General features: G+C 55.1%; 1 protein-coding gene across 3 annotated transcripts in view; it reads right to left on the bottom strand.

Moving 5' to 3' along the window:
- Positions 1–10,666: 10,666 nt before the first annotated feature.
- Positions 10,667–25,706, bottom strand: part of EDC4 (enhancer of mRNA decapping 4) — a 62,957-nt gene continuing 47,917 nt past the window's right edge. For 2 of the 3 annotated variants that reach the window (XM_030581678.1, XM_030581680.1), the window contains 11 exons: positions 25,098–25,199; positions 24,077–24,307; positions 22,701–22,737; positions 21,187–21,367; positions 19,708–19,863; positions 18,548–18,663; positions 16,228–16,393; positions 15,091–15,277; positions 13,888–14,107; positions 13,002–13,165; positions 10,667–11,609 (listed from right to left, as the gene is read on the bottom strand). In XM_030581678.1, coding sequence (XP_030437538.1) covers positions 11,417–11,609; positions 13,002–13,165; positions 13,888–14,107; positions 15,091–15,277; positions 16,228–16,393; positions 18,548–18,663; positions 19,708–19,863; positions 21,187–21,367; positions 22,701–22,737; positions 24,077–24,307; positions 25,098–25,199 — 1,753 coding nt within the window. In that variant the 3' untranslated portion in view covers positions 10,667–11,416. The remainder of the gene's footprint in view (positions 11,610–13,001; positions 13,166–13,887; positions 14,108–15,090; positions 15,278–16,227; positions 16,394–18,547; positions 18,664–19,707; positions 19,864–21,186; positions 21,368–22,700; positions 22,738–24,076; positions 24,308–25,097; positions 25,200–25,706) is intronic. The other variant, XM_030581679.1, reaches the window with a different exon arrangement.

Below are 25,706 nucleotides of genomic sequence, written 5' to 3'. Positions count from 1 at the left end.
TTAAGCTAGCAGTGTTTATGCTCCTTTCTATTTGCCTCACTAGTATTTGACTTCCACTTTTCAAAGGAAGTCTTTTTATCTCTCACTGCTTCTTTTACATGGTTGTTAAGCCACGGTGCCTCTTTTTCAGTTCTTTTACTGTGTTTCTTAATTTGGGGTATACATTGAAGTTGGACCTCTATTATGGTGTCTTTAAAAAGCGCCCATGCAGCTTGCAGGGATTTCACTTTAGTCACTGTACCTTTTAACTTCTGTTTAACTAACCCCCTCATTTTTGCATAGTTCCCCCTTTTGAAATTAAATGCCACAGTGTTGGGCTGTTGAAATGTTCTTCCCACCACAGGGATGTTGAATGCTATTGTATTATGGTCACTATTTACAAGAGGTCCTGCTATAGTTACCTCTGGGACCAGCTCCTGCGCTCCACTCAGGATTAAATCTAGAGTTGCCTCTCCCCTTGTGGGTTCCCGTACCAGCTGCTCCATGAAGCAGTCACTTAAAGTATCGAGAAATTTTATCTCTGCATTTTGTCCTGAAGTGAAATGTTCCCAGTCAATATGGGGATAATTGAAATCCCCCACTATTATTGGGTTCTTAATTTTGATAGCCTCTCTGATTTCCCTTAGCTTTCATCATCACTATCACTGTCCTGGTCAGGTGGTCGATAATAGATCCCTAATGTTATATTTTTATTAGAGCATGAAATTTCTATCCATAGAGATTCTATGGAACATGTGGATTCGCTTAAGATTTTTACTTCATTTGAATCTACATTTTCTTTCACATATAGTGCCACTCCCCCTCCTGCACGACCTGTTCTGTCCTTCCGATATATTTTGTACCCTGGAATGATTGTGTTCCATTGATTGCTCTCAGTCCACCAGGTTTCTGTGATGCTTATTATATCAAGTTGTCCTAGCCAGCCCTCGTCTCCACATGGCTGGACAGAACGGTTCAGCCCTCGGCCCAGAAAGGCTGCTCAGGCCAGGATGGGGACAAAGGAAGCCAGGCGTGTGAGATCGGAGCCCAGCGGGCACACAGCAGCTGAGCAGAGAAAAGGGCTCAGGAGCTGGCTGTGTGTTCGGTCCGGGGAGCTGCCTCAGGGCAGGCAGGGCCCGAATGAGGCACAGGCCGGGACACACCTCAGCAGAAGCAGCATATTTGTCGGAAATCTCAAGCCGCTGCCATGCCCTAGGCGAGGGGCTCACACTGGTTAACCCTCACGCCAAGACAGCCATCTTGTCCTGGCCCCATGACTGGACTTCAGCACATCCTCTGTTCCTGCCTCTCTCCTCTGCCTGCAAACTGACCCCAAACCCAGTCGGCACCAGGTCTGCCCCATAGGCACGTCCTTGCAGGGCGGGACAGCTCCTCCTCAGCAAGCCATCAGGCTGCCCAGGGGTGCTCTCCTGGACATGCAAAACAAACCAGACTGCACACTAGACTCTCCGCCTGCCCTGGGGTAACTCAATCCTAGCTCCACCCTGGCCCACAAAGGAGACTCCACAGAGCAAAACAGCTCAGGCCTTTCACACTTCCAGATAACACTGGTGGTCAAGCAGCCATCTTCCCTCAATGCTCTCACCCAGGCCAGCCAGCTGGCCCCAAGCCGCTCAGGGAAAGCTTGGGAGTGTTCACCCGTCTTGTGTTTAAAGGAGTCTCAGGAAATCACGACTTGCATGGGAAGGGCATGAAGCCAAAGGCACTGGAGAGCAGCCACATGCCCTAGGGAAAGCAACCAGGAGACCACAGGTCATCAGAACTCTCGTTTGGGCCAAGCTACAGCACTGGATAACACAGCGATGGGAGTGTGGGGGAGTGGACGGCTCAAAGAGATGATTCCAAGGCCAGAAGGGAACATTGTGATCATCTAGTCTGACATCATGTATAGCGCAGGCCAGAGACCTGCCCCGAAATCATCCCGAGAGAAACAGCCCATATTAATGGAAAAATTGTCACTGATGGAGAATCCACCACGGCCCTTGGTAAATTGTTCCAATAGTTAATTACTCTCACTATTAAAAATTACATCTTCGTTCCAGGCTGAATTTGTCTAGCTTCAACTTCCAGCCATTGGGTCGTGTTAGACCTTTCCCTGCTGGTTTGAAGAGCCCGTTATTAACTACTGACTCCCTGTGTAGGTACTTACAAATTGGGATCAAGTCACTTCTCTTTGCTAAGCTAGATAGATGGAGCTCTTTGTCTATCATGACAAGGCAGGTTTCTGACCCTTTAATCATTCTCGTGGCTCTTCTCTGACCCCTCTCCAATTTATCAACATCCTTCTTCAGTTATTTGGCACCAGAACAGGACACACAATTCGAGCAGCGGTTGCACCAGTGCCAAACACAGAGGTAAAATCTTCCCTCTGCTCCCCCTCAGCCATCCCATTTTTCCATCCCAGGGTCGTATTAGTCCTTTTGGCCACAGGGTCACACTTGGAGCACATGTTCAGCTGATCATCCACCACAATCCCCAAATGTTTTTCAAAGTCACTACTTCCCAGGATAGACTTCTCCATTCTGGAAATATGGCTACATTCTTTGTTCCTAAATGTATAAATTTACATTTAGCCATATTAAAACACGTCGTTTGCTTGGATCCAGCTTATCAAGCAATCCACACCTCTCTGTATCAGCAACCTGTCCTCTGTATTATTTACCACATCCCCAATTTGTGTATCATCTGCAAATTTTATCAGTGCTGATTTTATGTTTTCTTCCAGATCATTATTAAACATTTAAAATAGCATAGGGCTAAAAACTAGTCTCTTTAGGATCCTCCTAGAAACACACCCACTTGATGATGATTCCCCATTTGCAATTACATTTTGAGGCCTTTCAGTCGGCCAGATTTTAATACATTTAATGTGGGCCATGTTAATTTTATGTTGTTCTAGTTTTTTAATCAAAAATCCCTTTGCTTCCCTTATCAATTTTCTACAATTCCTAGCTTCTGACATTCATTATTATCAACTTCCTTTTTCTTGCATTTGTTATATATGATTTTTTTTCCATAGCTGTCTTCACTTCTCCTCTAAACCAAGTCAGTTTAACGAATATGGCCTTATTCCTCAATTGTGGCTTTTGGGGCATCTAATAAGTATTCTTAAACCATTCCCAATGATCATTCACATTTTTTTCTGATTAAATTCTTCCTCTCAGCTAATTTGGCTCATAAATTGTTTTCAGCCCTGTAATCCCCTGTGCTGGATGCGACAGTTTTTGAGTTAGGAAATTGTCATCCATCATATTTAGAAATTCCAGGGATATTTTAGTACTGGCAGCATGAGATCTCCAGTGTGCATCACGCAGATTGAAGTGGTCCATAATCATCCAGTATCTTTTCCTAAACATTGTAGGTGGGTGCGTAAGGAGCCGGTCATCCTGCTCCCTAGCGTGATATGGGCATCTGCAGCAGACACCAAATACCCCATCTCGCGCGTTATCTGTTCGGACATTGATCCGTAAGCATTCGAGATCATTTTCTTCTGGGTTATCAGTGACTCGGAAACAGGTGATGCCATTTTGGACACAGAATGCCACTTCCTTTCCCTTTTGCACACCTGATCCTTCCACTGATTTTAATATTCCAATCACGGGACTCGTCCCCCTAGGTTACAGCAGTACCATCTAGATCAAAGTTATGCTAATAAATGAGCAATTCCAATTCCTCTGTTTTGTTATCCCGGCTCTCAGCATCGGTGGGAAGGGAGAAATCAACACACAAAGAAACCTGAATACAGCCACACCAATAGGCACCAGAAGCAGGCAATTGTTGAGTCAGGAATTTATTTGTGTTCATGAGCTGGGCAGCCAAGAGTCCAGGGACTTCTCGAACACACACCAATCACATTCCAGCTCACCTGACCATTGCTGATGGAATGATGACAGGCTGTTTGCCTCAGTCTGCAGCTCTGAGACATCCCCCGTGTCAGGAACCTCGCTGGTAAGTTCCCTGGTCCAGTAGAGAGGGCAGAGTGCCAGAGTAGAAGCTGCCCAAGACTCTCCCTGACACTTAATCCCTCCCTCCTCCCTATCTCTGGCCAGGAACGGCCTCCTGATAAACATGGTATTTTTATTTGTATTTTTAATATGCTTACCAGGAATAAGACCTGAATGTCCAACAAATAATCCATCCATAATAAGATCTACTTATCGTCATGCAAAGCAATCTTCCCACAGACCAGACCTGCGGTCTCGCAGGCCTCTTGCATTACGCAGCCCCTTCGGTAGGGCAAAGCCAAGCCTGGTGTCCCTCTCAACGCAGGGAGAGCGCCTGTCAGGAGCTTACAGCGTTCCCACTGGGGAACAATAACGTCCATCTCCTTCCTCGGCCAAACTTCACAAAGAGAACCTCCAACAACTGAACTCTGGCCTTTTAGTGGGCCGCTTCCTACAAGCCTCCTCTGGGAACAGGAGATGGGCCATTGGGGTTAAAGGGACCTGTGAAGGAGGTTTGGGCCCTTCCCCTCTCTGGATAAAGGAGGCCCTGAACTAAACAAGAAATAATGGACAGAGGCCAGGCGCACACAGGGGGGAACTGTTACATCTTTTTCCATTAGAACTCTTCTGTTTTCCCGGGAAAAGTGGAAGGCAGATGTCAGAAATACCAACAATGGAAACCCAGGTTCATTGAGAGAGGAAGAGATTTTTCATTCAGTCTGTTTTGAGCTTCTTGTTCTGGTTAATGTCCATTTAACCCCAATCCCCAGCCCAACATTTGGGAGAAAAGCTCTTTGGTTAAAGCCACCTCACGCCTCCCCTTCAGTTAAGGGCTGAGAAAGCTCCTTGTCCAGCCTTCCAAGGAAAGTCAGGTTGCCTCTAAGTGAGGTTCCAGGGTATAAGAGACAAGGTGGAGGCGGTAATATCTCTTATTGGACCAACCTCTGTTAGTGCAGCTGGAAAGCTGGTCTCTCTCCCCCACTGAAGTTGGTCCCATACAAGACAGTACCTTGCCCACCTTGTCTCCAAGGCAGGAAAAATAACCCATCAAGCATCAACCTTTATTTCTCCACCAGAAGGAAGCAGAAAGGGACAAGCCCAGGTTTCCCCCTCCAGGGCCGCCACGAAAAGGTGCAATGTCAGGCTAGCCTGGAAGCTCCTAGCGGGGCAGGGACTGTCCGTTTCCCACACTCGGTACAGCGCCTGGCGCAATGGGGTGCTGAACCTTTGGGCTTCTGGGCTCTGCTGGCTTCAAAAGTGTCAAGTGCTCTGAAGTCCGAGGGGAAAGTGTTGTTACAAGGCACGTTTCTACGCAGGCATTGCAGTGCTGGGCTACAGCAGAGGTTCTCAACTGGGGGTATGCAGCGCCCTGGGGGTATGCAGAGCATGCAGTGCCCTGGGGATACACAGGGCACGCAGCGCCCTGGGGGTATGCAGAGCATGCAGCGCCCTGGGGGTACGCAGTGCCCTGGGGGTACTCAGAGCATGCAGCGCCCTGGGGTACGCAGTGCCCTGGGGGTATGCAGAGCATGCAGTGCCCTGGGGATACGCAGCACCCTGGGGATACACAGGGCACGCAGCGCCCTGGGGGTACGCAGTGCCCTGGGGGTACGCAGAGCATGCAGCGCCCTGGGGGTACGCAGGGGGCTTCCAGGGGCACAGCAACTCAGCTAGAGATTTGCCTCGTTTTCCAAGAGGCTCCTCAAGAAGCACTAGCGAAGCCAGGATACACGAACGTTTCACCCAGAGGATGCCTGTTGACACTGCTCTGTGTGCCGCGCACCGCAATGTAAGTACAAGGGTTCGGTTCCAGCTGGTGTAGTTTATAACGATCTGGTAACAACGAGAGTCAGCGATTTTCCAGCGAGCGCTGTGATACTTCTGTGCTTTTAGGTCTGATGCTGCGAGCGAGGAGTTTGCAGTGCGGTGGAACTTGGGGGTAGCAGGACAAACCCAGCTCCTGAAGGGGGACAGTCAGCTGGGAAGGGCTGGAGCCTGCGATCCGGGCAGAGATCCGGCTGGGAGAACCCCCCAGGGCCCCCGGAGTGCTGGGACCGCAGTGGGGGCGGGATCAGACCAGGGTCACCCCCAGCGCCTGGCCGGGGCCCCGGGGGAGCAGAGGGACCGGGAAGCCCCCAGACCCTGGTTTCTCAGGCGCCAAGAGCAGCGAGCTCCGGAGCCGGACACGAGCCAGGCGCAAAGCCCGGGGCGCTCGCACCGGGTCGGAGCCGCGAGTTGGTTACGGGGAAGCGAGGAAATTCCCACGCTCGCAGCCCCCCAGCCAGGCCCGGCGCTTCCCGGCCCGGAGCCCCTGCCGGCCCCCGTGTGCACCGGGCAGCGGTTCCCCAAGGGGTCCCCCCGGTACGCGCAGACCAGCCCCGCCGCAGCTGGCGGCTCCTCTCGGGCCGGGGGCTCCCTGCTGCGTCCCGACTCCCAGCCTGAGCGGACCCCACCGCGGTCAGCCCGAGCCCCACGCCTGGGGGCCCCCACGCAACCCCGGGAGCCCCCACGCCGCCAGCACCGCCCCGGGACTCACCCACGTGCAGCAGCAGCAGCAGCAGCAGCATCCCCAGCCAAGCAGGCAGCTTCCAGCAGCCGCAGCCCATGGTGCCCCGATTCCCGTGCGCCCGGCTCTGGGCAGCCGCCAGCCTCCACTGACCGCCCCCGGCGGAGCGGGCGGGTCCCCTCCCCGGGCAAGGCGGAGCGCCCCGCCCCCGGCCCCGCCCCGCCCCGCCCCGGGGAACCGGGTTCGAAGCGATCACAGCACCCGCCCCGCACCCCGCGAATCAGCCCCCCGGGGCACCCCAGCCGGTGTCCGTCCTTCCAGCCCCTCCCCTGGGACAGGAGCTCCGTGGTTCGGCCGCGCTGCATCCCAAAGTCCTGCCCTTGGCTGGAGAATCCCGCCTGCCCGGGGTTCTGGGGCAGCGAGAGGGTGAAAACACACCCGGCGGGGATTTACCCCCCCACCGCCCGTGCTCCCCGGGCCAGGGGCTCCGCTTCAGCCTGGTCGCTGGCCTCTGAGCCTCTCCGGTTTCCTGTCAAACCCAGGCCAGCTACGCACATAAGGGGCCGCTCATTTCCCAGCTCCAGCTCCAGCGCCGGGAGTTGTGTCTGGTAAGCAGGGTTCAGGGCAAGGTGGCAGCGTTTACAGAATTGGTCCAGAGCCATTCACACAGAGACCCCATCAACCAGGGTAATTTGCCTAATTACCCCCCCACACACACACTGGTGTTAGTCCCCAGAGGGCTGTGGTCACCCCCTCCCTCCCCCATGGAATTACATACAATCCCTGGCCCACACTGATCCATAACCGTAGTGCAGGGAGCACGCCCACAGCTCCTGTGCGAAACAGCCATTTCTGTCACACGGAGGAGATGGCTTTTGCCTCTATTAAACCTTGACATTCAAGACACTTGGTTAAACTTTAGGAATCTTGATTCTGATGAGACCTGAAGTTTCTCTAGCACTTTGCATGCTGTCTCTCCGCACTCCACAGAGGCTGGGGTCAGACCCTCCCAGCAGGGGAATGTGGCAAGTGGTGGTGGTAGCCAGGGCAGTGGATTACTCTGTCGCTTTAACGTCACTCTACGGAGAAATGAAGCACAGCACTTTCTCCCTCCAGGCTCTGCTGCAGCATTCGGGCATGGGCTGAGCAGGGCAAGCCAGTGCCAGGGCTGTGCAATTCATTGCAGAATCGTGCCCCCCAATCTAAGCTTTCATTAAGAAAACAGGAAGTGTCTGCGTGTGGAAGTCATGCTGGGAAGGAAATCAATGCAGCATTTGCTGACTGCCTGAAAAGAGGAGGTGTGAAATGTTCTTCTTCCTTTTAAATAAAGGTTAATTCTGAAACTTAAGGATGACAGTGTACATGTCACTATTCACTTTTTCACTACTGATTTTTTTTTAAAGAAGCACACACTCATGTAGTGAGCTTTCGCCAGCTGGTTACTGGCACAGTTACCCACACAATTTAGGGCTCTTTCCTCTCCCTCAGGGTACAATGGCTCTCTATAAGTTAACGGGACCTTGTCTCAATAAAGGAGCCTTTATCACACAGTAAATATTCTTAAACATGTATTGATTAGCCATTGAGAACACACATGCCAAGTATCTAACGCTCACCTCGCCCAGTAAAGCAGACTGATGTCTCCCACCGGGCAATCAGGATCTGATCTTGTCCCGGACTCTGGCTTTCACACAGTCTAGTGATGCAAGAGTTAAAAATCCTACCAGCTTTGGTCTTGAGCTGTATCCCAGGGTGAAGGTCCAATGAGCTTGTTTCCTGACCCTCATTACAGCGTTAAAATGAGGATTTTGCTTATCTATGTCATAACCAATTATTTCACTCAAAGCACAGCGATGCTAAACACAAAACAATTATTGTCACTACACAGATTCACGTGCCTAAGACCACCTACTCATTCCCTTTTGTTGATTTCAAAATGAGCAAAAACTTTTCAAGGTCTACTTATCTTTACGCTTCGTTAGTGGGATACTCTGGCACCAGCAAAACCTTGTGCTTTTTATCATCAAGAAGAAGCTGGACACTCAAGGCTCCCATTCTCATGACTTGGTGAATATCTATCTATCCCTATTAGTAGTGCTGCAGCTGCTACATTGCTATCTGTCTGCCTACATCAAGGCCGAATTCGCCTGACTCTCTAGTTTTTGTTTTCCATTCATGGCGGCTAAATGTAGACGATGGCTGCAGGTTATGCTAAGGCAGCTGTGGGTCATGTCAAGTCCAGGCCTCTCCTTACAACGCAAGGAATTACGAGTTCAACCCCACCCTTCTTTCCCCTTCCTTGTTAGACGAAGGGAATTTGCAAATGAAGCACAAGTTAAGAGGAACTCAGCAAAGAAGTTAATTCATATCTGTCCTGGGAGGGACCTCCAGTAGCAGGAATGCCAACAGAGCTCTTGGAGACTAGCTCAGTCCAACAGCTAACAACGCCCACGCTCTGTGGTGCTGCATAGGACGGGGTTTTAACAGGAGAGGGCCCGGCCTCCCCTCTCTGCAGCCCGGAAGAGGAGACCCCACAGCAACGCTCGCCCTCCGGAAAGAAAAAGACTGACATGTAAGAGACTCCAAGAAAGGAGGGCACAGCTGATAAAAGGATTAGAGGGTATCAGCTAGGAAGAGATTAAGGGGACAGACTGTGCAAACCATGCAGGGGAGGGAGGGGAAGACCAGACCAGTCGGACTGGGGGTTATTGTAGGGACCTGGGCAGTAGTAACAAACTAACTCCAAGCGACCTGGCTGGAAGGGGGCACTGGAGTCCCATCACCACAGCTGTTCAAGGCTGCTCTGGGTTTTGATCCTGCTGGCCCTCTCCAGGTGACCTGGCCAGCCCATTCTGGCTCTGGGGATTGGAGGGACCAGGCCGCAGCTCTTTGTGCGTTCTGTGTACAGCCAGCTGGGAGCCCAAGAGTTTCCTGCGCAGTATTTTAATCCTTAAAGCCTTTTTGATTTATCGAGCTGCAAGAACCCCCCGAGCAGCAGCCCCATCGAGGCTGCCCTGGAGCAGCGGGAATAGTATTGCCAGGCCTGCCCCAGCTGATTGCCATGTGGAGACTCCTGCTGGCTGTGGGGAATGCGGGGGTCAGGTCTTACCCAACAGCAGAGATTTTACAGCAAGGGCGGATGGGGCAGCTGCCACTGCGCCTGCCTGCAGTGGGGCTGGCTCTATGTCTCCAGCCACAGCTTCAGGGTTCACATTGTGCACTAACTTCTCTTGCTTCCAGATCCTACATAAGCGTTGCAGGTTTCTGCCATACAGCAATGCTCCCATCAGCTTGACCAGGAAGAGCGGCTGCATTGAGGCTGCATTTAGCTGCCACACATTAGCCAAACTGGGCTGGATTCTCCGCATGGAGCTGCAGCGCACCATTGTCAGACCACTGTGTTCTGGCCAGCCAGAGCGAGCCAGGAGGCGTCCCACGCCTGCAGCTGGCTATGGGGTGCATTCGGGCAGAGGCAGGGTGCAGGACACAGATGTTCACCCTCAGGTGGCTCATGAAATTATTACTTAGGCCTGGTCTACACTAAACATTAGGTTGACCTAGCTATGTCACTCAGGGGTGTGAACAATCCACACCCTGGAGCAGCTTAGTTAAACTGACCTAATCCCTAGTGTAGACACCACTATTGATGGAAGAATTCTCATTGACCTAGCTACTGCCTCTCGGGGAGGTGGATTAACTACACTGACAGGAGAGGCCTCCTCTCCCGCCCACTGGCACAGGGAGCGTCTACACTGAAATGTTGCAGCTCTGCTGCTTCAAGGGTAGACGAGCCCCAAGGCTGATGAACTGTTCTTCCGCAGCTGTAGGGGCCTGACGGAGACACAGCCCTGCCCCAGAGGGCGTTCCTGGACCCAGCCACTGTTCCTGAGCACAGGGCAGCACCAGAGCAGCCAAGCTCTAAATTACAGTGACGCAGTTGCTATCAGGCACTTCACAGATCGCAATCAATGGGCCGCTTCCTTGGAGCAAGGTCTTGTCCCCATCGCACTAGTGGCTTTGATCAGGCAGGTCAAAGCTAGTTGAACAGCAAGTTGGAGGCAGAGCCAGGAAGAGAACCCGGGAGTCCTGGCCCCCTTTCCCGCATTGCAGCCACTAGATCCCACTGCCTCCCTCCTTAGAGTCCCTCCACCCAACAGGGGAGAAGCTGCCCTGAGACGTCGTGCAAAGGGATGAGAACAGAGGCAGAGCCAGCAGCTCGGTTTTTCTCCAAAAGTTGTTTATTGAACATTTCTTAATGTTATTCAAAAAAGAAAGATTCAAATTTTAGATAAAAAGAAAAAAACAGGTGTAAAATTCGAACTAATGAGAGGTCTGATCCATGGATGTGCGGAACGAACAGCCTGGAGGGGCTCACAGCATGATGCTCCCTGACCAACCTGCCCCAGAGCCCTGCTTGGCCCGCCCTTCAGAATCGATGTAGATATGCACACACTGCCCCCTGCTGGTGCCCGACTCGCCCTGCATGGGGGACTAGCCAGGCTTCTTGCTGCTAGACTAGTACCCAGGGGCTAACAGAAACCACCCCCTCCGTATCTGGCTGGGAAGGATTCTGTGGGCTCATGGACTTCAGCCTGGGACCGCCTCCCAGGAGTGAGAAATGCGTGCCCAGCTCACAGCCCCACCCCTGCTCCCCTCTCCTCCACTCCTGGGAGCCAATGCCCAGCTAAAGGGGAAGAAATGGAATGGTCGCGCTGCTGCGTGACCAGGTGGTGACGACTCGGGGACAGATGGGGTGGGTGCTGAGGCCTAGCGCTCCCAGAAGAGGCTGTTTAAGAAAAGAAGCCAAGTGCGCGTGGAGTGATTATTTGGGGCTATACACAGCTGGCGTTAGCCTTAGCGACACCACACATTTACCTGGCAAGAGCTCTTAACAGAAGCCACATGGGGTTAGTAACTACCGCCCCCGCAGGGCAGCCGGGCGCCCCCGCAGGGCAGCCGGGCGCCGTTAGGTCATGCTGGGGGTGACCAAGCCCTGAAGCATGATCATGAGGCGACGGGCCGGCTTGCTCAGGGTGTTATGGGGCTCCGCCTGCAGGAACTGGAAGAGCTTCTGCCGCACCTGGTTCATGACCGACCCCATGTGGTCTCGGGTGATGGGGTCGCTGTGGTCCAGGTGCATCACTGCCTCCTCCAGGTAACTGAGGGAAGAAAGGAAAGCCCAAGTTATGACTCCACGTAGTGCGCAGCCCCAGCCAGGGAATGTGCAGGCCCCTCCTGTCTCGCCTGCCCCGGCTCAGGTGCCAGCTCCTGATCTGCCTCTTCGCAAGGCGTCCAAGGCTGCCCCCCACTTCAGCAGACGGGGCAGCTGGCAGACAGCTCCCAGCACTCCATGTGCAGCACGGTCGCTCTGACTCACAGGCGAGACTGCTGCCTGGGCTGTACATTGTGCCGGGGCGATAAAGCACAAAGGGTTTTGTCAGTGGTGGTTTCCACTGCATCAAGCAGAATGAGAGATTTATTTGGCACTGGGGCAACATGTGACCTACCCAGCTCTCAAGCCCAATACAGGGAGCGAAGGGTGAAAGCCGATTAAACTGGAAATAGGCAGCAGGACTATCATCAAATCACCTCGACCCAGACAGCACTTTAAATGTGTCCTCCCATTGCGGCCAACTTAGGACTGTTGTGGGAATCGGTGGCTAGATCTCCCTTTTCAAAGTCCCTCTATCAAGTCCTAGGGGAATTTGCCTTCCCAGGCTTCCAGACGTTTCTGTTGCCCTTCTCAAGGGCTTTTATTTCAGGCCATGTGCCCTGCTGCTCTGCAGTCATGGACTCAGCTCCTCTCTGCTCCAGGATCTCTGCTGTCCTAGAGCCAGTTCCCACCCCTGAGAGTCACTGCTTCAGGCTAAGTGGGACGTTGACTCTGAAACCTGAAGATGTCAGTTTTACACGAAAGTGTTGACGACTTCACTGTGGAGCACTTTAGTAAAAACACCCCCAGTCCCAAACTGCTACCAACCCACCCTCCCTCCAGGCACCATCGGCACATGGAAATTAATGCTCACGGGGCAGCGTAAAGTTATATTAACTATCAAATCAGCCCAGACGAACTGTGCTGAGTGTCCTGTTCATTAGTGGATTCAGTTCAACCGACACCTCCACATTTTCATATTGCTGAACCTCCAGGCTGTGACAGTGAAGTGCCCCAGAATCCAGGAGCCCGGCCCTGGAGACTGCCCAGCTGGGGCTAAGCCCATGGGGTGACCAGGAGGGCACATCACTGGCTTAGAGCCTCCCATCTTCAGACACACCCTCAGCCAACAGCCCAGCTCAGCAATTAGGACAGCGGTGATGGAAGCTAAAGCAAACCCTATGGCTGAGTAGCCCTTAGTTTTCACTGTGTCCGTGCTCTGAGCAGAGCCTCTCGCTGAGCTGTCCACAACGATGTCCTGAGCTGAGAAGCCAGTGACATGCCTGAGGAGTTCGAGTTGTTCCTCAGAATGAGCACTGCCTGGTACGTGTCTACAACCAACACACGCTGGTATTCCTGTCGCTAGGGGTGGGGCAGGGCGAAGCAGAAAGACACTCACTTCAGTTTCAGTTCGGTGCGGGTGCCCAGATCCGAGGAGAGCTGCTGAATGAGAGACAGGAGGACGGGCTGGGAGAGCGGACATGGGTGCTGTCCAAACACCTGCTGAGGATCCACCGTCTCACAGACGTATAGGACCAGGTTCAGATCAGCTGCCGTGAGAGCCTACGAGACACACGTATTTAGAGATGTGTGGGGTGGAGGGGGACTGCGGAGCACCACAATGGAGGGACAAGGCCCTGATGCATGTTGGGGCATAGCTGAACGCCAGCCTTCCTGCCCAGAGGTCTCAGAACACTCAATACACCAGCTGAAAGGACCTTGCACCACCCATGGCATTCAGGAGCCCCAAGACTGGAGCAGCAGATTGAGACTGCAGGCCTCAGCACCGCTGCGTGGGGAGCTTGCTCGGCGCACTGCTTCCACCATCCTTGCATTTAGCCCTTTGCTCCCAGGAACACCATGAGCATGGCCTGCATTTGTTCAGAGCACAGGGCGGGGGAAAACCAGACCTGTGGGGCCTGGCACAGGGTAGCATGGTGCTCAGATCCCATGTGGGACCAGAAGAGGAATCTGTACACAACAGTTCTGCGCCCCCTGCTGGCTCAGTGGCAGAGTAACAGGGGTCAAGCACATCAACTGCTTTAATACACAGCACTACAAGGCTTCAGTTAACCCTTTGCCTGCCCCACCCCAGTGCTGTCAGAATGGGAAGCACTGGTTCCACAATGCTGCAGTGGCCAGAGCTGCCGACCCCAGGGAGTCTTAGCAAAGCCTGGCTCCTGAGGAGCTACAGCAGAACAAGGGGGCATCTCCTCAGCTGGGCAGAGCCAGGGGACACATCTTGGTGCCTCTGGGAGGATCAGGCCTACTGTCAGCCTGCGTACCTGCTGGAAAGCCTGGTTGAGGCGGCCCTGCTGCAGCAGCTGCAGGACGTGAGTCTGCTGAGCCTGGAAGTCCAGGTGAGCAGAGGGGATGGGCGTGCCTGCTGCAGAGCGCATCGCCTGCACGATGCTTGAGGTGACGGCTGCTTGCTGCTCCTTCATGGCCAGGCTCACCTCTCCCTTGATGACCCTCTGCACCTGGGTCAGAATAGAGTCCTGCATGCTAGAAACAGAGGGAGGCATGAGAACAGGAGGGAGCTGCCAGGGATTTCGCTGCTCTCACACTGGTCAAGCAGGGCTCCAGCTATTAGCATAGGCGCTTTTCACGGTTTACGTTTGCATGAGCCCCAAGGGTTAACATGAAGTGCTTCGGTGCCTAGGCACAGACACTGAAGTACCTGGACCAAATCCGTACCCAGCCCCTGGAATTCGGCAGAGCCCCTGCACAGGTGCCCTGGGGCTAGGAATCTGCAGAAGCAGCATTCATTAGGGATCAGATGTTTGAACAGGTGGTGGAGATCCCTGCCCAAGCAGTCCCACCACACACAGCTGGGCTAGATGCTGGGGGGCCAAGTCTCCACTCAAGCCCTTGATAGGGGAGAGTTAGTGCCAATGCAGAGGGTGCTCTCTGAGATGTGTGTGGACACTTGTCTGCCGGGACTCGGGCCCCAGCTCAAAATGGGCATAAAAGGCCAAACTCTGGCCAGCTGCAGCCACATCAGACCAGCGGAGATTCCTGGAACCCAGGAGAATCCACTCTCAGGCAAAGTACATGCTGTGCTGGCTGGAAACACGCAGGGACACTGCCCTCCAGGACTCTCGACAGCGAGAGTCGCAGCTGGGCAAGCCGATCCTCAAGTTTGCTTCACTCCTGGGGTCCCCCTAGATGCCAAGGCACGCGCTGCTGCAGCACGGGGAGGGAGAGAGGAATCCCTCAGGCTGGCTGAGGACATGGCGCATCACGAAGACGCTGTGAAGAGCAGCGTCAAATCAGAGTCCTTGTGGAAGGGAGTGGCTGTGCCCAGGGTGTGCCCCAGTGGCAGTGTGTGCATGCCAGGGACCAAGCCTCCGTTCAGAACAAAGAGCAGCTGCAGGTTACGGAGTGAGCCACAAGCCGGCTCTCCGGCACATCCCTCCCCCACTGCCCCTGCCTGTTCCTCCTGCCCATCCAACCCAGAGGAAGCCCCCGACCAAGGCCCGACTTACTTGCCCACAATGACGTGCAACTGATGCTGCACCTCGGTGTGCACGCTGGTGGTGATGGTGGAGGCCAGCTGATCTGTGCTGCTCTGGAAGGTGCTGATCAGCTGCCGGAGCTGGCCCAGCAAAGAGTCTCGGGCCTCCTGCTCTCGTGCCTTCTTGTTCTTCATGTGAGTCTCGAGCTGCTGGATATCTGCAACAGCCAAACAGTCCTTCAGAGGGCTGCCAATCTCCAGGCCACCCCCAGCAGAGCCCAGCCACTAGGGGGCTACTAAACCATGCATGTGATCTGTGAACGCCAGCCTCCTCCCCATCAGGAGCAAAGGGCCATGTGCCTAGCAGAACAGCGAACCCGATAGGTTCTGACTGGCTGGGCTTTGCTGGGTTGTTCTGGCAGGGTGTAAACTACAGCCCGATAAGGCCACAGGACAGGCACCGGGGACATTTCCCAAGCTGGAGCGGGGAGGCCTGCAGAGATCAGGGGGGCTATTTCGTGACTGATTTTGTGGTTCAGAGGATGGTCTGATCAGAGGCAATGGGGACGCAAGCTCTGCAAAGGAGCAGCAGCCTTTGAGAGCTCGCAAGGGAAGGGAGGGGTCCTGCCAGCCTGGGGAACGTGTTGCTGGGCGAATGGCTGGAGTCAAGCACTGCCCGTGAGCTGGGGTTGGAGGAGCACGCCACGGAGCAAGCTCCAGGGCTCAGCTCGCTGGGGGGTGCAGATAGGCGGGGACAAGAGCCCCTTGTGAAACGCTGCACAGTCCCCCCAGCCATCCTGGGGTGCCCAGGGGAGCTCACTTCCTCCTGCAGCATCCTGACAGATAGGGTCTAGCGTGGACACAGTCCTGCCCTGCAGCTGAGCAAGAGAAATGGCTGGTACAATGGGGCTAATCTGCCGGCAGAACTAAAGACAAGGCCCAGCAGTCTGAGATGGGACTGGGAACCAGGCACAACCCAGATCTAATCTGAGCTCTTAATGTTCTCTCCAAGCTCCCCTCACCCCTTTCTCAGTTTCCCCATCTGTAGAAGCGGGATTATACTTCCCTTCCTCATGGAGCGGCCATGAGGAGCAGTAATTCTCCATAAAGCTCTCTGACGAGGATCCTCACTACATGAGGGCAGATCTCTGTTTCCAACAGGACTCACATTCCTGTGTCCCCTGCTTGAAGGTGTCGTTGATTTGCTGGAACATGGACTGGCAGCTCTTCTCAAACGCTGGCAACACGACGCTCTGGAATGCCTCCCTGTACGCCGACTGGATGGGCCCCTGCAGAGCATCCGCAGCTGCCCTCGCAATGGCATCTGTCAGATTCTTGCAAGAACACACGAGACCCTGAGCTTAGCATTTTCCTGCTGCACACCTAGGATGGAGGCACTTCGCCTCCCCCTGCACATCTGCAAGCCCCTGGGCAACCAGAAGCAGTTAACCCCCCACCCCCTATCATAGAATATCAGGGTTAGAAGGGATCTCAGGAGGTATCTAGTCCAACCCCCTGCTCAAAGCAGGACCAATCCCAACTAAATCATCCCAGCCACGGCTTTGTCAAGCCTGACCGTAAAAACCTCTAAGGAAGGAGATTCCACCACCTCCCTAGGTAACCCATTCCAGTGCTTCACCACCCTCCTAGTGAAATAGTATTTCCTACTATCCAACCTAAACCTCCCCCACTGCAACTTGAGACCATCACTCCTTGTTCTGTCATTTGTTGCCACTGAGAACAGTCTAGATCCGTCCTCTTTAGAACCCCCTTTCAGGGAGTTGAAAGCAGCTATCAAATCCCCTCCCATTTCTTCTCTTTTGCAGACTAAACAATCCCAGTTCCCTCAGCCTCTCCTCATAAGTCATGTGCTCCAACCCCCTAATCATTTTTGTTGTCCTCTGCTCGACTCTTTCCAATTTTTCCACATCCTTCTTGTAGTGGGGGGACCAATACTGGACACACTACTCCAGATCAGGCCTCACCAATGTCAAATAGAGAAGAATTATAATGTCTCTCGATCTGCTGGCAATGCCCCCACTCATACATGTGCCTACATCCCTTTGCCCTGGGCTACAAAGGCGGGGCTCTTCCCCCTTAACTCACTAGCTCCAGCTGAGGCAGGAAGGTGTAGAGAGCTGGCAAGCAGCAGTGAGAACAGAGCTGAAGGAGCGAAGAGGAGCAAACACAGCAGTGATCTTCCACACACACAGCAACCCCACTCTGAGCAACGCTGAAGGAGGAAAATCGCTGCCCATTGAGAGTGCAAACATGGAGCAGCATGAACTAGGACTCTGGGAATTCACTCAAGTTAGCTTAGACCAGGGGTTCTCAACTTCATTGCACCGTGACCCCGTCTCACAACACAATTACTACATGACCCCGGGGGAGGGGGCCGGGGCCAGAGCCAGAGCCCCACTGCCCTGGGTGGGGGGATGAGGGGGACAGAGCCCAAGCCCCACGTCCCAGCAAGTCTAATACTGGCCCTGGCCCAATCCACAGTTTGAGAACCGCTGGCTCAGATCAACACAGTCTGACAGAAAGCGGCTGGACAGCCATAAACCAAGGATCATGGCAGTGTGTGAACTTCGGTGGTGTGGTGGGGGAATGAATGAATAAAATGGCACTGCGACAAGTCTTGGGGGACCCCAGGAGGTGGGGTTAGTTCCCAATTTAACATCTTCATTAGTGATTAGTCTGACAGGACATTGCGAGCTTCTCAGACACTCTGGAGGCGGCTGAAATGCTCGTGAGCAGAGAGGAATGATGCGGACGGGGCTCTGATTCAACAAACGAGCAGGAAACAGGAGATTCCACTTGGAAAAATACAGCTAAACTGCACTGGGAAAAACACCCCCAAACACTCATGTGACGAGGGACAGAGCAGCTTCCCCTGGCCCCGGATCATCACCACTCTCCACCCGGCTAGATCTGAGCGAAGGGACAGAGAGATGACAACGCAAAGTGTCAAACACCCTTCTCCCATCCGGCTTCCTGTTGCCCTGCTCACGCTGAGAGGCAGCCTTGGTGCTAGAAGGGACAGCAAACGTGCCACCTGTCACCTGCACATGCCAACGGCTCCCACTGGCTGGGGGTGAAGTGCAGGAGCAGCAGAAGCAGACTTGCCGACCCAGGCTGGCTGCACTAGGGCTATTCCCGACACTGAGGCCCCAGCTTGTTTTCAGCTGAGCCTGGTTTCAGCTCCCAGGGCAGGCGAAGGCATGTTCAGGAATGGTCGCTGGCTGTGCGTTCAAACACACAGAGCCCTCCTGGACAAGGAAACAAGGCACAGCAAGGCCTAAGGAGCGGAGACTGGCGGGAGCTGGGGCCTGGCTCCACAACAATTCTGACAAGGGGTCTCATCTGCCTACACTTGCAACTAAACCGTGTTCAGCCCCCACCAAGGGGCAGGTAACGTGTCTGCTGCGCGTGGCTCACCCCAGAAGGGGAATGCAGGATGGCCAGGCGGTTGTTGGTCTGGGCCTTACCTTTGATTTCACTAGCTTGGTGACGTTTTCCTTCAATGTCCCCTCGACAGCCGTGAGCTTGGCAGCAATCGTATTGCTCAGCTGGCCAGTGACAGGGTCCAGGCTCTTGGAAATACCTGGGCATGACACAAAGGAAATGGTGACCTAGGTTCATCCGAGCGCTTTGGCTTTTCCCTTGCTGGGCAATGGGAGGGGGCCATGGCACCCAGTATCACCTCAGGCCTGGTCTACACACAAAACCTCATTGTCCTCAGGGGTGTGAAAAATCCGCCCTTGGGCACCACAGCTCTGCCAACCTACCGCCTGCTGCCTATGTGGCTAGGTCAGGGGTGGGCAAACCAAGGGCCATATCTGGGTATGGAAATTGTATGGAGGGCCATGAATGCTCATGAAATTGGGGGTTGGGGTGCAGCAGGACTCCGTCTGGGGGTGCAGGCTCTGGGGTGGGGCTGGGGATGAGGGGTGCAGGAGGGCACTCAAGGCTGGGACTGAGGGGTTCGGAGGGCAGGAGGGGGATCAGGGCTCGGGCAGGAGACTGGGGCACAGGAGGAGGTCGGAGTGCAGACTCCAGGCAGTGCTTACCTCAAGCAGTTCCCAGAAACAGCAGCAGGTCCTTCCTGCAGCTCCTATGCAGAGGTGTGGCCAGGCAGCGCCACCCCTGCAGCTCTCATTGGGGCGGGGGCAGCGTGCAGAGCCCTCTGGCTGCCCCTACGTGCCAGAGCGGGGCAAGCCCTGGACCTCATTCCCCAGAGGGAGCTCGAGGGCCAGTTGTGGCCCCTGGGCCATAGTTTGCCCATCACTGGGCTAGGTTGATGGACAAATGCTTCTGTCAGCCTAGTTACCGTCGCTTGGGGAGACGAAGCTCCCACGGCGATGCAAAAACCCTCCTCGCTCTACTTTGTGTCTATACTATGGTGCCATAGCTGTCTTTGATAGCACCCGGCATGTAGACGCCTTCCTGAGCAGCACATCTCTCCCTCAGGAGCTCCTGTGAGCCCGTCACAGCTCCCCATCTCCAGAGATGTGTGATGCCAGGAGGCTGGCAGGGCTAAGCATGCCGCATCCACAGTCCTGCGCCACCTATCGCCGCCCCGCGGCATGCGGCTTCCCAGCTGCCTGCTGGGCCCATGCTGTACAAACTACCCAGCACTGGCACTTACACTGGGGCACTGTCTTCTTCATCTCCTCGCGGATGGTCCTCTCCAGGCGATTGCACGCAGCAGTGGAGAGGGACTGCGAGAGCTGCTGGGAGAGGTGCTCCTGGAGCTGCCCGTTCCGCTGCTGCCCCTCTGTCAGAGCTCGGTCCAGCCTCCGCTCTGGAGGTCACATGTTAAGGAGCAACAGCCTCCAGGAGATGCCCTCTCCGATCCCGGCACTCCTACCCCCTGGTGATGGGCACTGGCCAGACACTATCTCCGGCACCACTGCGGCTTCCAGAAGAGCTAGCCTGGGCCTTCGGTAATGGAGGACTCCAGGATACGGCCGTGCTAGATCTTATAACCCCACCTGCCCAAACAGGTCACCGGAGGGCTCAGGGAAACAGAAAGCAATGATGTTTCCCTCTTGCTCTCCAGAAAGGGTCAAGAGCAGTAACCTGAAACAGGTGCAGAGCAGGCTGATCAGCAACCCCACACAGCATCACCCCCTGCCCCAGCCCCGCACAGCATCGCCCCCTGCCCCAGCCCTGGGACCCCGCAGAGCATCTCCCCCTACCCGAGCCCTGCACAGCATTCCCTCGCCCCAGCCCTGGGACCCCGCACAGCATCCCCCCAACCCCACACAGCATCTCCCCCTACCCCAGCCCTGCACAGCATTCCCTCGCACCAGCCATGGGACCCTGCACAGCATCCCCCCAACCCCGCACAGCATCTCCCCCTACCCCAGCCCTGCACAGCATCCCCCCAACCCCACACAGCATCTCCCACTACCCCAGCCCTGGGACCTCACACAGCATCTCCCCCTACCCCAGCCCTGCACAGCATTCCCTCGCCCCAGTCCTGGGACCCTGCACAGCATCCCCCCACAAGCTCTTCTGGTGCCCCCCCAACTCCGCACAGCATCCCCCACCCCCGCCCCGAGACCCCACACAGCATCCCCCCACAGCTCTTCTGGTGCCCCCCAACCCCGCACCACCCCACCCCGGGGACCCTGCACAGCATCCCCCCATTCCCGCCCCGGGACCCTGCACAACATCCCCCCATCCCATCCAAGCCCTGGGACCCCACAGTTCTTCTCGTGCCCCCAATCCCAGCCCACAGGATCCCGCCTATCCCAGCCCTGGAATCCCATACAGCTCTTCTGGTGCCCCCAACCTTGGCCCACAGCACTCCCACATCCCAGCCCTGTGACTCCACACAGCTCTTCTAGTGCCCCCCAACCTCGGCCCACAGCACCGCCCCCCATCCCAGCCCCGGGACTCCACACAGCTCTTCTAGTGCCCCCCAACCTCGGCCCACAGCAGCCCCCCATCCCAGCCCTGGGACCCTTGAGCAGCACCTGCTGAACTCTGAGGTGGTTTTATGGTGTAGACATATGGCTGCTGGGACTGATGGGAGATACGTCTCTCCTGCAGCACCGCTCTCCCCAGAAGGGCCGGCCCTGTGGCACGCTGGCCCCAGGAGGGGTTGCCAGAAGGATACGCTCTTGTTCCTGCTGCGAATCAATCACTCGTTCCATGTGACCCATGAGGGAGCTCTGCACAGCATCCAGGTGGTCAGTGAGTCTCTGCATTAGTTCCATCTGGTTCTGTCTCAGCTCCGTGAGCTCTCTCTGTTGGCTCCGCAGCAGGGACATCAGCTCATCCTGGCACTCGGCAGTCACCTGTTCGCAGACAAGGCAGACAAATGATACGCTGTGACACCATTGGCCACCGCATCGGTACTGAGAACAGAGGTCAGCAGAGAGCCTGAGCCCTGCTAGGGAAACCCAGGGCCACTTCACCCACCACTTAAGCCAAGGAGCAAAGCTCAACACAACCAGGATATGATTCAGGGCCAGTCCCAGGAATCAAGAAAGCCAAGTGGCAAAATTCCCCTCATCTCCAACAGGATCAGCATTTTGCCTTTACAGGAGCACACTGATGAGATAGCAAAACACACCACGTCCCAGGTTCCCTCAGAGATTGAGCTGATTGGGAGCGAACCCTGCCCAGACCTTCCCAGGCTGTCTAACTCCAAAGCCTTTGCTCCCCAAAGGCGATGTGCAAACCAGAGCCTAGACCCCCTCTCGCAAGATCCTTGCAGCTGCCTACAAGACTTGGAGGATGTAGGTCTCTGCTGGCAGAGAAGAGGAAAGTCCCAGATTTAAACAGCTGACCTCAGGCACTTATGATGGAGCAATGCATTGTTTCGGGGCTGCACTGCCATTCATAGGCCAGCACCATGGCACTTCCTCTACCTCAGGAGGGGAAGTGGCTCTGCCCAGCTCCATGTCTGTAGGAAGGGGAAGTTATTTTGGAGAAGTTCTCTGGTCCATATTATCCAGAAGGTCAGACTAGATGATCAAATTGGTCCTTTCTGATCTTGGAATCTACGGAGGTGCTTCATCCCCATCAGCTGGAGCCAGGCTTTAACCTAGGGGGAAGCCATCTGAAAGGCCAACCCGGCACTACAGACAGCAGACCTCACTCAAGAGGCTGGCTGAGCCCTCACAGTGCTCCAAGGGCATCCCAATGAGTTCTACAACATGGTCCCAGCAGGCTCTCCATTGGACACAGAGGTGCTACCAGCAGAGATAAGGCGCTCCACCAGGCCAGAGCTGCTCTTCCCTAATGGGGCTAGGAATGCCTCCTTTTCCCATTGCTGGCGCACTCAACGTGATTTCTATTCATCTCATGCAGGAGCAAATACCAGAGCCGTGGCTGAGCAGGTTGGGACCAGAAAAAGGAGGACCATATATACGCGAATCAGATGCAGTAAGCTGCAAAGGAAGCCGCCAATTTCACCAAGTCTGGGCACCCCTCTCAGACCATCTGCAAGCCAGAGAGCTAAGCAAGTTCTGCAGGGCCTCAGTGAGCAGCAAAGCACAGCTGGCACGCCCTGCCTGCGCCTGCAGCACAGGCCCCAGGCTCTGCGACAGGCTTTCCTTTAAGTCATCAGTGAGCTGGCTAACAAGCAAGCAGGTGATGGAGCGTCGGATCCCCATTGAGACTCACCTGGCGATCACATGACCTCGGGGACTGGGTCACATCCCTGGAATTGAAAGAAGAGTTTCCATAACCATGTGAATTGCACCCAGTCCGGGGTCAGAGTCTTTCACCAGCACAGACTGAGCTGGGTGTGGGCTTTTGATTCCACCTATAACTCTCACCACCCCACCATCCAGTATCTGCCCTCCTTTTCTCTCGTTCCACCACCAACACAAGAGCACCAGGAGGGTACAGAGTTCCTGTTGGCACAGAACTGTATCAAAGCCAAGAATTACCACCCCTAGTGAGTAACACTCAAGGGATTCCCTACACTGCTCCTCTAGATGGGCTGGTTTGACACAGGGCACCTACTGGGCCTGGCCCTTTGGCCTGAAGGTCACTGGCTCCCCTGATGGTCACATAGCATGAGCACAGCCTAGGCTGTTCAGCCTTGACTGAATTTGGGGGCAGAGAAATCACTCCCCTGACGTTATCTGCCCAAACATCAAGGGGGCAGTTTTCTCTGTTTCTTATTGAAAAAAATAATCAGATGCACATTTTGAAGTTCTCAAACAGTGCCTGTAGTGACTGTCTGGAGCCATACGCTGCAGTATGGACTGAACAAAGAAAACACGGACTTGGTTTGTTAAGCAGGAGAGACCGGTTTGGCTCCTGCAAACCCATGACTCCGTGTTGAGCCAGACCTGGCAGGAGGGAGGCATGCACTGGCGGCTCACAGCCTGTATGGCCCACAAGCACTACAACTGTCTGAAGAGGACTGGGGCATGGAAGGAAAATGGCATTTCTCAGCAGAGATTCCTTGTTCGCTGCCTCCTTCTCCTGCAACCAGCAATCTAAAGCCCCAGCCTGTGGTCTGCAGCCACGACATACACAAGGACAGCGCCAAACCAGTCCATGGAGCCATATGAAAGCACAGGGGTAGAACGCCACTTGCAGAGGTTGCACTGATTTTCCTGTACACAGCACGCAGCACATTAGACTGCGCTACCCAATCACCCTTCAGCTGGTCAAGTTTCAGCCAGAGCATATTCATATGCTCAAGTTTCAAACACAGATGCATCATGCAGGTGCCAGACATTACTGCATGTGGCCACTGTGGTTGGCCCTAGAAGCCACCCAGATCAGAGCTCTGTCATGCTGAGTGCTGGAAAACATTTAGAGAATGACTGTCCCGAAGGAGCCTTCCCTGAAGTGGGGCAGCACGGCTCTGCCATGGGGCAGCACAGGAGTAGAAACAAGGCTGCGTACCCCTCCCATCTCATTGTCATGAGCCTGCCCAGCACAAGTTCTTCTGAAGCCTGTGCTGGGCCTGCAGCCCCACTGGAAGGGCAGGACAGAGCCTGCTCCCATGCCCCACTCTGACTGGGCAATGCAGCACTTACACCAGGGCTGGCGGGTTTCTCAGGTTGTGACCCTGTGCTGCCAATCCCACAGCTGTCTGCCCTGGAAGCCCAGCGTACCCGTCATCTTTCTTCCCCTTCCGTTTGAGCTTGGGGGAAGCCCGAGGAGACACCTTGGCTTTCCAGTCCTTCACAGGCAGCCGCTGTGCAGATGCTTTGGCACCAAACCCACCTGATGTAGACGCCAAACTTGCAACTTCATCATCATGGTCACTGCAAAAGAAGACCAGGGAGAGGAGGTTGCTAGCAGTAGTGGGGAGAGCCAGCAAGATGGGGCTTCAGCCACCCTGCCCTACAGCCGCCCAGGTCGTCAGTCCAGAGGAGTCCGCAGGGCCCAGCATGAAGCGCTCCACCGTGACCCAAGGAACCAGGCTGCTCAGATCAAGATGAAGCATGGCATGATGGGACCTGCAGTCTCTGCATTAGGCCGGGCTGCAGACGTCTCTGAGTGCTCCCTAGTGTGGAATTTGCTGACTCAGGAGGGGACCAAGCACAGCACCTCTCTCAAGCTGAGACACTGAAGGTGCCATAACCCAGGGAGTCCAGGCAGTAACTGAACTCCGCACGGATGGGGGGCTGACCCTGCCAGGCCTCTGGGCTGCAGCTCTCCCATTGAAGGCAGTGAGAATTCAGCATGGAGGATCAGCCCCTGGGGCTGAAGGGTGGGTGGTGACTGGCAGGATCTTGGAGAGCACAGCACTGCCTTAGGGTACTCGATCTACTTTGCTTTAAATTCAAGGGCTGGGCTCCACCAAACAGTGCCCATTAGGTGGTTAGCACTGATGACTGCACCAAGCGACACGAGCCACGCTCTGTCCACGCTCCCCTGAGCAACCCAGCGAGCACTCCGACCCTGGTGATAGCATCTTGCGAGGCTAGGACAGGTTTCACGGCCTTCCTCGTGCCAGGGATGGGGGGCAGGAGGCAAAGCAGATGAAGACTTGCCAAGGGCAGAGGCACAGAGTCCATGCTGGGGACGCGAACGGGCTGCGCGTGCTGGTACCTTTGCTCTGCACTGGCATCCTGGCTGTCATGCTGCAGCAGGTGGTAGCTGTGCCTGTGATAGGAAGAGCTCTTGTGCTTCTCTGCAACATCATCCCTTGGGCTGGGGGAAAGGGAAACGCCATCATGAAAACGTCTCCCGGCCTGGTTATCTGCACAGGATTGGGCCTGCTGACAGCAGGCTGGGCTCTGAGCCCACACCGCTGGGGGGTTCACAGAAGCAGTGGGGTCCGACAGCCGGGCCCTGGCATAGTGGGTGCCTGGGGGTTACATGCTTGGGTGCGATCACGCCCCCCTTCAGAGCGTGGGCGGGTCTGTAGATGTCAGGTCAGTCTGAGGCTGGTAAAAAACTGCACAAGCTCCTAGGCTGGAGGACGGGCACCGGTGAACAGGAAGCAGCTGGCAGGAACGCCCTGCTGCTCTGCCCCACATGCAGGTGGCGCACTACGGTGGAGCGCGCCCCCCAGCCATTGTATTTTCTCCTGCCCTGGAGAGTATTTCAGATCCGCAGACTCTGTACCTGTGGTAACAGCAAGAGGCCATTGCCTGGACACTGGTGTGTCTGTAGAATGCAGCAAGTTACAAGGCCTGGAGCTGGGGACCAGGAGAA

Source organism: Gopherus evgoodei, chromosome 12 (genome assembly GCF_007399415.2).
Source record: "Gopherus evgoodei ecotype Sinaloan lineage chromosome 12, rGopEvg1_v1.p, whole genome shotgun sequence".
Lineage (NCBI taxonomy): Eukaryota > Metazoa > Chordata > Testudines > Testudinidae > Gopherus > Gopherus evgoodei.
This window is presented reverse-complemented; position numbering and strand designations above follow the sequence as displayed.